The 15,069-nt window shown below is 45.3% G+C and overlaps 3 protein-coding genes across 3 annotated transcripts; 2 read left to right on the top strand and 1 right to left on the bottom strand.

Moving 5' to 3' along the window:
- Positions 1-76: 76 nt before the first annotated feature.
- F5147DRAFT_647595 (uncharacterized protein) lies at positions 77-5,749 on the top strand (the record flags this gene model as incomplete). Its single annotated transcript, XM_041433211.1, has 25 exons — positions 77-190; positions 249-259; positions 313-694; positions 742-839; positions 1,131-1,174; positions 1,287-1,318; positions 1,389-1,632; positions 1,685-2,192; positions 2,222-2,251; positions 2,295-2,538; positions 2,595-2,820; positions 3,299-3,327; positions 3,389-3,427; positions 3,488-3,619; positions 3,673-3,724; positions 3,862-3,977; positions 4,034-4,177; positions 4,287-4,304; positions 4,371-4,406; positions 4,554-4,734; positions 4,846-4,922; positions 4,973-5,122; positions 5,184-5,342; positions 5,438-5,607; positions 5,659-5,749. 25 exons carry the CDS (start codon positions 77-79, stop codon positions 5,747-5,749), a joined length of 3,327 nt encoding a protein of 1,108 aa, XP_041299524.1.
- Positions 5,750-8,146: 2,397 nt separating this feature from the next.
- Positions 8,147-8,457, bottom strand: F5147DRAFT_767167 (uncharacterized protein; the record flags this gene model as incomplete). The annotated part of the gene is made up of 3 exons (XM_041440845.1): positions 8,147-8,184; positions 8,237-8,244; positions 8,306-8,457. 3 exons carry the CDS (start codon positions 8,455-8,457, stop codon positions 8,147-8,149), a joined length of 198 nt encoding a protein of 65 aa, XP_041299523.1.
- A 346-nt stretch (positions 8,458-8,803) lies between these two features.
- F5147DRAFT_767166 (uncharacterized protein) lies at positions 8,804-14,837 on the top strand (the record flags this gene model as incomplete). Its single annotated transcript, XM_041440844.1, has 15 exons — positions 8,804-9,313; positions 9,368-9,521; positions 9,569-9,585; positions 9,639-9,662; positions 9,714-9,894; positions 9,968-10,972; positions 11,223-11,469; positions 11,504-11,565; positions 11,618-11,788; positions 12,060-13,340; positions 13,421-13,918; positions 13,972-14,001; positions 14,095-14,135; positions 14,195-14,318; positions 14,347-14,837. 15 exons carry the CDS (start codon positions 8,804-8,806, stop codon positions 14,835-14,837), a joined length of 4,836 nt encoding a protein of 1,611 aa, XP_041299522.1.
- Positions 14,838-15,069: the final 232 nt, after the last annotated feature.

The raw sequence follows: 15,069 nt of genomic DNA, 5'->3' as shown, positions 1-15,069 counted from the left end.
AAGTGCCTCAACTCTGAGTTTATGACCTGTCTCAGGGGATGCATAGGCTGAGCCTCCTGGTTTGAAGGAATCCCTAATGTGTCTTCCTGCCAAATCACTCGTACCTACAAGTACCGCTCATCAGCGGTCCACGGGCAATAGAAAGTCCAGGAAGTACCTGCCATATCCTCAGGATCCACTTCCTCTGGAGGTTCGTTATGTGGGCTGGTTCATGAGCCGAGGATATCAGCCAGATTTTTCACCTGAAGCAATGCAGAAGGTAAGCTATGTTTGTCACATATCTTTCCTTTGTGCTAAAATCATCTTTAAAAGGTTGGAAGAACAGCTGGAGAATGGTCTCTCGCAAATGAAAACTGCGACTTTGTACAAAGGGTACAAAGCCAAACTCCTGACCCGCGAAGTTGCACGTCAATGTCTCTTTCTCTCAACTTTGGAGGCTGAAGAAGCTGATCTTACTGCATCCTATGCTGATGCCATCCATGCTGAAAATCAAGAACACTTTGGTTCTGCTGAGGAGGAGTTGCAACATTATAGGAAGCATTTTCTCAGCGTGGGCGCCTGGAAGCTGATGATGACAGGAACTATCTTCAAGCTGTTTATGAAGATGAATGTCGGATTCTTCGCACTGTCAACATCCAGACTGATCAAGTTGCGAAAATATTGGACAAACATATCGCACAATCTCTTACGGACTGTACTGGATACTTCCCCATGTGTCACCGCTTCTGCAATGAGGTTCAGACCACTGAACCCTTCCATGAGGACTCTGATGTTACACCTGATGGATCAGACGACATCGAGAATGAACACCTTAGCTTGTCGGATCTTGGCTCTGATGAGTGAGGCATGGGAGATGCATTTGATATCGCAGTAGGTATCTTCACTTCCCATATGATTGCTGCCCTGACTAAGCTTGTACCAAGTTTCTCATCCGTATTTTTTGAGCCCGCTTTGGACATCCATCATTCGCAGTTCTCGAAATCCTCGTGTCAGCCCTATCACCGCATCATCCTTTCTCCCCCCAATGACTTAAACTTCTCTAGTCCCCGACTTCTCAAATTCTCATCACACGTTGCGGTCACTGGAATGGTCAAAAGTGATCATTTTTGGTGATCTTACATTGATTTCAGCCTTGCTGTGCTTGATGTGACTATCTCAACGAACTTCTCCATCAGTGCGTGAAAATTGTCAAATTGAACATCACTCTATTGATTGATCAGCTTCAGTTTGGCCCAGTGACTGGGCTCAATTCAGTCGGGTATTTATTAATTTGCACGTGTTTGTAGGTATAGGCGTGCGCAAGATGGGAGTGCTCATGGTGCATGCCCCCTTCCCTTTGTGCCACCACCATCACCTCCTACAGATTTTGGTCTCTCCACAACATGCAGCCACATCGCGAATTGACGATTTCATTCAATTCCCTCGACAATGCTGAAAGTGACCCAAACCAGGGTCTATTCGACTTCATCGACCAACCTGAGGCTTCACACCATGGCCCATTCGACTCCATCAACCAACCTCAAACCAGTCAGGCATATCCTTCTAGTTCATCGTCATATAGAGGCTCAGCATTGTTTGGCGGAGTCTCTGGAGATCAGGACACCATTGATTTCGATGCACTCGCCTTTGGCAGTGAGTGTTATTAGGATCACATTTACTTAAACGACTGATACTGTACTTGAAGCATTCCTTGAAGAGTCTGGAGCTAATGCCAGCGGAACATCAACAAGTCATGCCAGCACCACTGCCTCTAGGCTGATCCCTCGGTCAGCGGAGATTGATGCGCTCTATCCATTACCACCTCCCCAGGCACTGCAGGGGACTGTTGAGAGAACACAGCGCTCTTGTCGCATCCCTGCGCCATATCCTCTGCCAGAACCCAAAGTTATCCCCCTCAGCACAACTACTACATCGACCCCACAAACCCTGCAGCATACGACAAGTGTGGACTTTCCCGTCACCCCCACAATAATTGCACCTACCGACCTTGCTGCTCCCATTGTCACTGTTTCCCCCATTGTCCCTGTCGCCCCCATAGTCATCTCTATCGACCCTGCCCCTCAACAACTCAGCGCACCCGTCTCCATCCAGGTATCAGCTGATGTCCAAAAGCAGATCACGCAGACTGCGAAAACCCAACTCATACGATACTTGCTCACTTTGCACGCAATGGCTGGTAGTGACATGCAGAAGTGAGAAGTCATTGATCTTGCAATTGCAGAGTCGACTCCATTGGTGAATGGCATGAATAGTAAGTTTTTTTGTATGTATAAGTTCCTAATTCTAACATTTAGTTCCGCAGTTCATGTTTCAAACCCTATGACATCAAGTCAACGTCAACAGCTGATCGGGACATGGACCTCCATTTTCAGCAACCTCATTAAGGATGTCTGGACCTGTCTTCCATTCGCTTTTGACATCTATCCCCCTGTGGACTCCAACATTCTCCCCGATGAATTCCAGAGGCGTGTCATAAATGCATTGATCAATGATCCCACTCAACCGTTAGCTTTCATGCATCAATTTACTGTCAATGCTGTACGTCGTATTCCCTTCATATTTTCAAAAATTAATGTTCACATTTATGTATTTAGGCCAGGGATGTCACAATCTTGGACGGAGTCCTTGACCAGCCCTTCATATTGCAAATGATAATTCATTTTGTGTGGCACAGTGGTACCAGACTATCAGAATTCATCGACGACCCCCTTGAAGAGTTCAACTACCTCTTTGCCGCTATTGGAGCAATCGCAAAGCTGATATTATTTGAGCAATTGTCACACCCTCCGGTCGTTATCACGCACACACAACTTGAGGCGAGTGAGATGTTCCATGTCATTTTTGCGTACATTCACAGTCTCCGAGGTGCACAGAAGGTCACATTCGATAATTACAAATCTTACACTTGCAGAATTGGACACTCTCAGCGACCGTCAACAACTGTATTAGCACCACTTGACATTTTTTTCACATAGTAGCTTCTGGGATTGCTTTACTGTACTTAGACCTCTGAGTTGGTTCTTCCATTCCTCTGATGATATGACAGCATCGCTGATTGAGTCCTCATGTGCGGTCCGTCTTATCCCGTAACATGTTGCCTCACTTGGTATCAATACTTGGGACTTGCTACCATATTTGACTTGAAGAACAGATATCGTACGTACTACCTGAACTAATCCAAAAGGGACCCTCAAAAGTATGGATGCCTAGTAGCTATAAATCAATTTCGGCTGGCAGACAGGGAAGTATTCCCGCATCTACATTCTTTTAAAATTGTTCACTCATTGATATATTTTAGCATGCCTAGCGATATCACATCTGGCCGAAGTAAGTGCTCACTGTGCACCACCATTTGCGAATCCAGATAACAAATTGCATATTTTTGCAGGCATTCGACCCACAAAAAAAAGGGCGATGGAGAATGCTGGTAAGTTTGTTAAAAATTGAATGGGCCCAGAATCAACTCACTTACTGCACACTGTACTAGTCTGGAGGACTCGACATGCGTCAAAAAGACAGCACCCTCTCATACCACAACAGCGGGCCAAGAAAGCATGCAACTCACTTGCATCAAAGGGAGTCAGTCATTCAGCAATCCCTTGGGCTAGCAAGTGTAAAGGTAAGTGCAGTGTTCTACGCACTGGTATGCGCTCACCAAACGCATCTGCAAAGTCCAATGAAGGCAGCATGGGTATTGGGAGGCAGGGGCCACCACAAAAGAAAGGTACACCTTTTATTACCTCGAGTCAGTTCAGCGTGATGCATCTGTACTTGCAGCACGAAAAGAAACTGAACAGCAGCTAACTCCAGCTCGAACCTCTCAAGATGTGTCTTGCATGATTGATGACACGTTTTTAGCAGATGAACAAGATATATCTGATTATAAACCTAGTGGCGACTCAGGGTTGGATACTGATGCAGAAACTGATGATGACTTAGAGGAACCGGAGTCCGCCGTAAAGTTCCTGTCAGCTGAAGTAAGTACTACTACTGTTCCAGATCGCTGACTGCATATTCAATCAATATCACTCAGATACCAAAGTTTGTCTCAATGTCAGAGGCCGAAAGGCATGACTTCCTGCTTACCCAACCAACCTGGCCTCGTCCATCTGAGTCCACACCAAAGCTGACACAGAAAACTGAATCGTTTCGGTCTAAATCAACCATGGCTACCAAGGTCAGCCGATTCTTTATCTTGCAACTTGAAGTACACTCTGCTATTTATGCTAACAAAACTTATACCTCATAGTTGAGGCAGACAGCTGAACCATCTCCCATGGCCAAAGGCTCCCATGGCTTCCAGGGTAAGTTTTTGCCTCGATGCCATCCGTACTGAAAATAACTGGCATTTGATTGCTGCCCCTCGACAGACAAAATATGAGTTCAACACACGCGGCCATACAAGTGTAAGTTGCCATCTGTGCTGAAAATGACACCCATTGACTGACACCTTCAACAGGCAAAGGCTTAGTCTGTGCATGATCTTAAATGAGAAAATGAGGCAAATTCACTTCTCTGATGGTTCCTGTTTTGATTAATGTTATGCACTGCAGACACCTGTTTGGGTAGATGATTCCAATGATGTGGAGGAACTCGAGGCTGCGTCAAATGACTATGCCGATCCGAAGTCTCCAAACGACAACGACCATCATGGTGATTCTCAGGGGCCCAAACTTGTATGGAATGCAAACACCGGAAAGTTAAAACTCACAGACCAGGATAGCAAGACCCATTGTGTTGTCCAACGAGCGATACTGGAAGCAAAGTTTCATATGACCTTTGTCAATAGCTATCCAGACATCACCATGAAAAATCAATTCACATGAGATGCCCTCTTAACTGCAGCTCACATCTGCAGCGTCACACCCGTCTATGATCACCTCAAGACTAACGAGTCGTATGTGTCTGCACTTGCAACTCTGGTAAGTCGTCACTTTTCATGGGGTGCTTAGTACTATAACATTGCATGCAGGTTGATGCTCGAGTGCCGCTATTTCGTAGTGAATTAAAAGATGATGCTTGTGCACAAGTCACGGTGTACTACCATCTTGGTCCTGATTGCGTTGATACTGCTAAGGCTCTGCTGGCGAGCCATGTTTACCATTATGCGCAGCATTTTGATGTAGGTTTTATATTCTATTTTGTATATGAATTTCTCAGCATCGTGTGTGGATGCACTTCAGGAGAAAAACAACCCTGTTCCGCAGGCGAAAAAACCTTACTCTGCGGATATATTGCCTTACCTAATGAAGGGATGTTACTTCAATGGGTCCAAGTCAGTTGGCATGAAATTCGCAGACCGTTTTAAGGAGATTGCAGGAAACAAGGCCCAACAGCCTGAGGTAACAATTCTGATGGTTGCTTTGACCAGCACTTCAGTACATTTTTTGTTCTTGATCTACTCTCGGTCCATGTATTAATGAGCATATACTACTAGGTGTATGCTGCACTCTTGTGGAAGTCCAACAAATCTCCCCCCAAGTTCAATTTCACAGCCAACCAGTTCAGCGAGGTCTATGCTTTCCATGTGAACTTTCTCAACGAAATGGAGGAGAATGTGCCGAGCAAGTTTCACAAGTTGATGGCCGACATTTTCTCAGCTGTCCAGTAAGTTCATTGTGCTGTGAATGTGCCGCATTGACTAATTCATCTCAAAAGGAAACTCTGCTCTAATGGTGCTGCTGCTGTAGCGTCACACAAAGATGCTATGGCTTTCCTTGACCTTGATGGCATGGATGACAACGAGTAGTTCTGGACGTCCTAGTCATGGTCTCACATTGATTACCTTTACAATTCGTTTATTGGTATTGCTATAAATATGCTCCCTTCTCATTTATCTGTTACTATAAATATGTTTGTATACCCCTGTTTAATCAAACTCTAATTTGTTCTTGTAAAACTCAAATTCCTGCAAAGTGTTCGTACTGATAGTCAATTGCAAGCATTCTTGGTTGTAAGTTTGCCTGATGTTGAACATAATTATCACTAATTTATCATGCATAAAGAATTCCTTGTGGGGCAGTAAAAAAGTCTCTCTAAACCGCTAAGTTGTCTATTTTATCGAAATTATCATAAATTAGAGAAAGTTTTACATACTTAGCCTAAATTTGTAGCGGAGGGTTTTCCTGATGAGTGTTGGTGACTGCATCACAATTGCACAATGACTGCCTAATGCACATATATGGCAGCCGGTGTATCAAGCTTGACAGTGAAGTTTCATCCCTGCATATCTTGTGAGTTCTGCCATGTCCATCCTACTGTCATATCCCACGTTCCGGACCCGGACCTATCACACACATCATTTCCAGACTTCTGGATCCGGACGACTTCTATCTATCGTCCAGATCCGACCTGCGTCTATCTTCCGTGCCTTATCCCTTTGTACGTTCCTTCTCCAGTTAGACTATACTCATTTTCCATACCTCGTTTCATTTCCGCCTTTATTTTCCTATGTTCTCATCTCCGTCTTCATTTACTATTTTCTGATAGACTAGTGTTTGACTTTTCTATATGCTCCGTCCACAGCCTCGCATAGCCTCGGACTGCGCTGACTGATTCTCTGTTAAGTCCTCAGTAGTATATAAACCCTGTAGAATCTTTGTACTTCCTCAGTTCGAATATTATCTTAGACTCTGCTCATTCCCTTCTCCGTCCGACTTGAGTTTCTCCTCTCGTCGTCCTCCGCTAGTCTTAGGATCGATTCCTATAGACTTCTCACCTCTGCCTCTACCTCTGGTAGTCCTCCGCTGTTTCCTTTCTAGTTCGGACATTGTTTGGATTAGTCTTATCCTTCGTTCCCGAATGTCCGCCAGAATTCCTGCGCATCGGACATCAGACTCCGGACTCGTCCGACAACCTTCGGACATCTTCCAACAGCCCTCGGAAGTTAGGGGCACATACTCGGGTAAGGGGCGCAGCGCACAAGCTGAAGCCAAGCCCTTCGGATTCAACCCTTGAGCACGTTCTTAACACCTACCATGTAAAGCTTGACAATGGGACCTATCATTATTGCACTTATTGCAGCAATTTTACTGATGATAATTCTTTATATACCTACATCAGCAAAATCTCACATTTACTTTTTGGTCTGATTCATATTATTGCTCTGAAAAAAGTCGCTAAGTAAAAAAAAGGAAACCTCTGATGTTACTTATTCTACTGATTCCACTTTTTGCAAACTTGGTTCAAATCAATATTGTAGTATAAGACGCGAAAGTGAATTAAGTGCGATAAGACATTTTTTTTGACAAATATATTAGTATGTGATTAGTAACAATAAAAGATTAATACACTTCGTGCGGGTGCAGACTGTGAGTGTGCCGATCCTCTTTTGAGCTCAAGCCATGCTGATCAGAGTCATTGCCCACCTCTCAGAAGTCATTGCCCACCATTAGCAGACTGTGAGTGTGCCGATCCTCCTTCAAATTCAAGCCATGCTGATACTCACCTCTCAGAAGTCATTGCCCACCGTTCACAGACTGTGAGTGTGCTGATCCTCTTTCGAGCTCAAGCCATGCTAATCACAGTCGTTGCCCACCAGTCGCAGGCTTGCAGCTTACCTTCCACTTTGCCAGTGAGGCAACAATGAAAACTTGGATCTGTCAGCATCGCAGCATTTGTACCATTCAACTTTGTACCGCTGCCACCTTTATATTGCTCTTCATCATAGTATTACAGTTGAAGTTTTGTTCACTCAGAATTTCGACCGCTTTGTCTAACAGTATTCGCTTGTTTTCTAAATCCTATTAATTGACTTTTTGTGGTGTTTCATTACTTTGCTTATCATACTGAATCATCTGCAAACTAGAAATTTCTTCACAGATATGGTAATTTTCGACAGTTTACCACAGCCACCCAAAGTGGCGACAGAGCTCACAGAACGTACAGCCCCAGACGCCAAAGTGGTCACAGAGCTCACAACCGGGTCAGACTGTTCAAAATAAATTCAATGATTTCCAGCTCAACGGCCTCAATCTTTTTAAAGTGTTGAAGTCTACTAGTAGCTTGAATTTGCACATTGTCCCCAATTACGATACAAACATTATATTCAACAAAATACCAATATATAGTAGTAGTACTGTACATACTAGTACTACTAATGCGTGCACCGAACTTGAACACAAAAGAATAAGAATAGCTCGAGTCATCAGTCTAAAATTACTGATATGTGACGGTTGGATTGTTCTGTGATAAGACATGAAGTTTGCAGTGGCGAATGTGAACAGATATGACTTACCTTGCAATCTGCATGGCGCAAGTGAACGGTGAGAAAGACCGTATTTTTTAAAAGTAATTTCGCATATACCCTAATCCTGTATCTGCTTTGTCGAGCTTTTTCTTCGAAATGTCAGACTGGTGCTTGGAAAGATTCACCATGATTTCGTGTTCTCGCACTACACAATCCGCTAGCGCCTTCTCTGCCCTAAATATGTCCCGCCTCGCCCTCGCTAGGTCCATGATGAGGTTGGCTTCAAGTTCATCGGTGTCGTTGATTCTGTAAGTACCATGTTACTTAGAGTGAATGCGATACAATATGATTGACTTACCATTGACCCAATACCATCAGCTATATCGTACAGGTCAGAAATACCACTGGAATCGTGACAACACGAGTGACAACTTGGACGTTGCTGAACAGGGTGTGTGCACATACAAGGCATCAGGTGCGAAGATGATGATGGGATAACATTGCTGAGATTAAGACTGATTGGTGGGGCTGACATTTTGGAGAAACAAAGAGTAAGTTATTGATTATGAATTGGGCTTCTCACGACTCACGAGTGTCGGACTTTGCGAGGACATCATGTCCAATTTCCAGTGTCCTTCATGTGGTAAAGCTGGTTTCAGAGATCAGGTTGCTGTTGCTCATCACATGAGCCAGCCTCGCTCAGGATGTAGCACCTGGCTACAGGATTTAATACGTCTGCGGGACCTATCTGATGATTCTATGAATACAGATGACTTGGACGAACCGAATATTCCCGGTGGTGGGCCTCAGGCTGAGGTTGAGTTCACATTTGGAGATAGAGATGAGTCATTTGAAGGTAGCGGTGAGAGTGGTGGCCAGGCCTCTGGGGAGGGATTACTTCCGAATGGTGCCTCAGATTTCATCGACTGGTATCCCGAATCTTCTCAGACATATGGCAAGGGGTACACCTTCCTTGACTTATTCAATTCTGATGAGAATAGCATGTACCGTGCCAAGAATCCCTATTACCCATTCAGTGGCCGGAAGGACTGGGAGATTGCATTGTGGTTACTGTGCTCAGGATTGAGCATGGGGAAGATAGACAGTTTTTTGTCACTCGAGATAGTAAGCAAATTGTTTCATTTTCATTACAATTCCGATGATAAGTCTTTTGTCAAGATCAAGGGTCTTCCAATATCTTTTTCCTCGGCCAAGGAACTGCGAGGCAGAGCAGAAATGTTGCCCAGTGGTCCACACTGGATGTCCCAAGTGCTCTCTACAAGTCATCCCACCAAATCACCCGTCGTTTTGTACTGGCGTGATCCCTTGGACTGTATTTCAGCCATTCTGAATCATCCCTGTTTTTCACTGATCGGTTAGACTTCACGCCTCGCAGGGTCTATACAACTGCACAACTGCTTGTGCTGTGTATATTCAGAATGGATGACAGGCTGATGACACATGGAATATGCAGGTATATATTCATGTTTTGCACCAGTCGCTGAACTTATTGGTTTCTCAACAGTCTGCCCTACCCAAAGGTGCAACACTCCTTGGAACCATTCTATCATCTGACAAAACAAATATATCCACGATGACGGGTGACAAAGTTGTGCACCTGCTTCTCAGTCAGCCTTGCGAATATCAACATGTCCACACGACTCAAGACATCGTCCAACTCCTTTGTACTCACCACCTTGCTCCCCGTACCTAAATTTATACATAAGAATAAACGCATGTGAGGTGTACTCAAGGATCGCTTAATTCATGAATGTTTAGATATTGTCCTGCATCCGCTCAAGCAGGCTGCACATGAAGGAGTCATGTTATCAGACCCTGTTGGACATAGCCGCTATTGTTTTACCCCCCTGGCAAGCTATATTGTCGACACTCCAGAGGCTATGATGCTAGCTACTGTCGGTGGGAAAACATCTCCGGTCACCATGGCCATGTTCAAGCAGTTCGGAGACCCTTTCCATCACGAACCTCGCATGAAATCAACCACACTTGCACAGCTGGCTGTCGTTCAAACAAGGGCGGATCCCAATGATATTGAAGCCTTCTTTCGCGAAGCACAGAAATTTCGCCTGAACGGTGTCTCTAAACCTTTCTGGCAGGACTGGACCCTTGGTGAACCATCTCATTTCCTCACTCCAGAATTTCTGCATCTCATTCACCGAGAATTCTACGATCACAACGTCAAGTGGATTATTTGTGTGGTCAGGGACATGGAAATTGATTTCCAGTTTTCTGTGTTGCAGCCCGTCACTGGCTTTCGTCATTTTTACGGTGGTATCTCCAAGCTAAAACAGGTTACAGGTCGAACTCAACGTGACATTCAGTGTTCGATTGTTGCAGTCAGTGCGGACGCAGCACCTAGTGCCGTGATCACTGCTGTCCGAGCATTGATGGAATTTCGGTATCTCATCCAGTCACCGCGTATTGATGAAGACGACATCAAGCGCATTTCTGGAGCCCTCGATGAATTTCACGCCAATAAACATGCTATCACAGCTGGAGGATTTTGTCGAGGCAACAAGAACAAAGTTATCGATAACTGGTACATTCCCAAATTGGAGCTCATGCAGAGTATAGTTCCCAGCATCCGCAACACTGGTGTCGCCATGCAATGGACTGCAGACACAACAGAGCATGCGCACATTACAGAGATTAAAGACCCCACACGATCAAGCAACAACAACAACTATGATCCTCAGATTTGTCGACATCTCGACTGGGTTGATAAGTGCCATCGCTTTGACCTTGCAATGAGTCTCGTGGATGGTATGGCAAGCTCGAGGCTACAGGATGACAATATTGGTGATGATGTTGACTTTGATGTGGATGATGATGATGACCTCCCCACGGAATTTACGGCCACTATAAAATGACCTGGACATTCGCGCCCAATCACCAATTACTTTGCGATTGCGAAGATCCTCCAGCATAAGGAGGTTGGGACTGTCCCTCTGCCATTGCGCACATTCATCATTGGATGCACGGCCTATCATCTCACGTATTCCCCATCCATCAGATCCATCTCCATCAACTGATGCTGCTATCAAATTCGGCCTTCCTGACTTACGGCTGGCCATTGCTGATTTTCTTCGTCACGAAGCTACCCACGGACAGAGTTATGTCCACACAATTGGGGGAGCCAGGAGGGCTGGACCTACTGCTTCCCTGCCATTTGATAAAATTCAAATCTGGTTCAAACTTTGCCTACAGGACACAGAGTTCCACGACAGTAGCATCATACGGCCCGCTGCAGACCCTGAATTGTGTGCCGCCTTCTGATGTCTGGAACTCTGGTAGGTACGACTCAGCTATTGTGAACAACGAGTTAGGGTGCCTTTGGCCTGCTCATGGTCTTTATGGTATGTTACAACCTTCTATCATGCTGAATACATTCTCACTATTATCTTTCAGGTCATACAATTGGTCAAATTAGGCTTATCATGTGTCCAGTTGGAAGAATCAACACGGATTGGTCATGGGAGGACCATTTCCTTGTCTATATGTACTGGTTTGATGGTACAATGAGCGCTCGTGATCCTGCCACACAGTTGCACTCGATCAGAAGGGCGAAATGTTCCAATGGTACGTTAGTGGGCAATATTATACCACTGACACAGATCAAGGCTCCTGTTAATCTCATTCCTCGCTTTGGAGCCAGTGCAGACAGCCGTTTTACCTCACAGAACAGCATGGAGCACGCGTCAGAGTTTTGGGTAAATAAATTTTGGGACAAGAACACATTCTTTCCGCTCTCTATGTAGCTTCCTGCCTGTATTTTTAACTTTCGTGCTATTGGTTGTCAACGAGCTTCTTTCTGATATATTCTTAGTTCAATGAGCATTGATGGATGTAGTGACGCGCGATAAGGGCATCTTGTTGCTCCCACCGTTGTCATATTATAGCTTAGAGTATACCGAACAAATGCCACCTCAGTTCTTTTTCAGGATGGGCGGCTACAGAATAAAGTTGTCGTCATTGGTTTCGCTCCCTGCCGCTGTTTCAGGCGATGCCCTTACAATGAACAAGTACACGGCCGAGGAACTAAATCGTCTAGTTACACAGGAAGATGAACCAGCATCCTCTGATTCGCAATCGCTGGGACACATGCTCTCTCATATCTTTCAGTCTTTCAGCATACCTCTACCGGATTTATCTACGCTCCAGATCCCACTCAAAAACATCCTTCATCACAATGAATGTACCAAAGCAAAATTCAGCAAAAATTCACCAGATGACCTGGTGCCATTGTACGATACTGATGGGCAGCTATGGAACTGGAACCTTCCAACTTTTGCTCCCACAAACGAATCTGAATCAACAACTCACTCTCAACCATCTGAAAGCTTAGATTCGGAGGGCAATGCAGGGACTGGTGAAACCACAAAAGCAACTCACGAAGAAATTTTCTCATCATTCTTCAATGCTTTGGCTATCTGCTTAGCGAAGGCAGAGCCCAAACTACTAGCCAATCCCACTGCGACGCGCATGTGGACTGCGGCCCATGCACATAAAGCATTACCTGGTAGTGAGGTGAAGCAGAAACCCAATCTCCTCTTATCAGACGAGATCACGGCAAATTGGGGGAATATCAGGGTATCGGCTGAGCTGATGCACAGTTCATATCAACCTGCATTGCAACTCGTGAAAGCTGCTGATAGTCATGCATACCTCATGCTGAGTGAGCAGCCCTGGAGGCGCTTTGCTCTTGTACTATCACTCACCAACGAGTACCAGGAGCTCAGAGTCCTTTTCTACAATCATGCCAGTGGTGTCGTGTCCCCTGCCTTCAATATCTACCAAAAACCAAGCATTGTTGCTCACATTATTGCTGCCCTTCGTTTCGGCAGCCTCGAGTGCATAGGCTATGACTTGACAGTCTCCTTCACAAAACACATTTCTCCTCCCCAACGCCACGCCAATGGCTATCATCCGATCAAGAACCTCCCTGCCAAATGGCAACCTGCAGATCACGTCATGGCTGCAGCCACGTCTGAGCCCCCTTATCCACCACCCAGTGATGTTGAGGGTGCACCAAGCGCTGTCATCGAGACAATATCTCCCAACTCAGAGCCCGAGTCCAAGCCAGAGTCCGAGTCTGAGTCAGAGTCAGAGTCAGAGTCGCATGCTGACTATGGTATGAAGAATGTGGAGGATCCCCACCTGGTACAAGCCACTGCCATCTCCAGCCCCCCCTTCTCAACCTCACATCCCAAGCACCTGAGGAGCCTGACAGTATCTATTCTGCTACACCCCATCCTTCACATTTCCCATATTCAGCTCAGTCACCTGAACTGTGTGGCAAAATTCGTGTCAGGGACACAATCTACACGATCACAATGATCCTGTTTGCGAGTTGCGGCCTTGTTAGTCACGGAACTGTCTGCTACTTGGTCTCTTTGGATGATAAGGAATTCATCATCAAAGACCATTGGGTTCAGGGTAAGGAGGATCAGGTGATCTTGAATGAGATTGAAATGTTGAAGCGCATGTCTGGTGTCCCTGGCATTCCTGAGTTGGTGGATTGGTGGGTGGTTGAAAGGTCGAATGGAGAACCCGATGTGACCAGCAAATATCGAAAACAACCGCAGTGCCTAAGTATTGCAGGGACCAGTCGCTCACATGTTCGACTTGTCTTGACGCCCTGCGCTCACCCCCTGCATATGTTCCGAACTCTTAAAGAGTTCATGAAAGCGCTGAGGGACATCATCATCAGTAAAGTGTTTTTTTTTGATTGGCAATCTTTGAACTGACAAATCTAATTTCAGTTCAACTGCACGGCGGTGGAGGAACGCAAGGTTCTACACCGCGACTGCAGCTTAAATAATGCAATGATTGTAGATCTGTTAGGAGGTGGTAGTAAAGGGTTTCTAATCGACTGGGAGTTGCAGTGCGCATCAACCCAGATCTGAAGTATGCCATCGGTGGTACGGTAAGTGCATTCAGTTAATTACAGTACATCTAGTACTGATCTGTTCATCCAATCTACAGGGAACAATCCCGTTCATGTCTCGCGGGCTTCTCACCCAACTCTCAGATGCACAACAGGCAGCGCTGGGCAGAAAGAAACCGAAATATATCCCCAAAACATCTTCAAACACTTTGGCAGTTGCCTGTATTGCATGTCATTCAATGCTTTTCAGACGACCTTGAATCACTTTTCTTCGTATTCATCTGGATTTGCATCAAATTCTGTGGCCCCCATGGCCAGGTACGCCAGGATACCATAGGAAACTCAATACCTGATCGCTGGAACAACATGGACCTTGAATCCTGCGCGGCCTTCAAGGGCAATTTTTTCGCAACCAAGAAGGAGGAATGCCGTCTTGTAGACGAGATCCATCCTTACTTCAAAGACTTAATCCCTCTCGCCAAGGAGTGGTGTACGGCTTTGAAGGACAACATGGAGAACCCTGTTTCCTTCGGCACCATCCTTACACTATTGAACACTCATCTTGACCGCCTTCCGGATGACGAGGAGCTCATTTCCACTGTCAAGACGCTCAAACAATCTGCTGCTATTCTCACAGACCATGTCGAGAAGCATGCCGCTTTGCAATCTTTCCCCATGGAATTACCCAAGTGTCGGAAGTCTGATGGTATTTCGGAGACTGACAATGAGTTAGATGGTTAGCATACATACAGGCTAATTATTCAACATAAACATCATTTTTCATTGCTACTTTGTTGTACTCTCATTCTCACGTTGACCCAATGTACTGCATTTTTGGTTGTTGTGACTTGTATGACTTATAAATTATGTTTCTTCACACATTTATTCTCATCAAGTTGAGTCACTCGAAACATGCAGCATTGATTATTACATGGTACGCGCTTCAGTGTGATGTTGCACACATTTTTTAAAT

Source organism: Suillus discolor (assembly GCF_016758755.1).
Source record: "Suillus discolor strain FC423 chromosome Unknown F5147scaffold_2, whole genome shotgun sequence".
Lineage (NCBI taxonomy): Eukaryota > Fungi > Basidiomycota > Agaricomycetes > Boletales > Suillaceae > Suillus > Suillus discolor.
The sequence above is the reverse complement of the archived record's forward strand: the minus strand, read 5'-3'. Positions and strand labels throughout refer to the sequence as shown.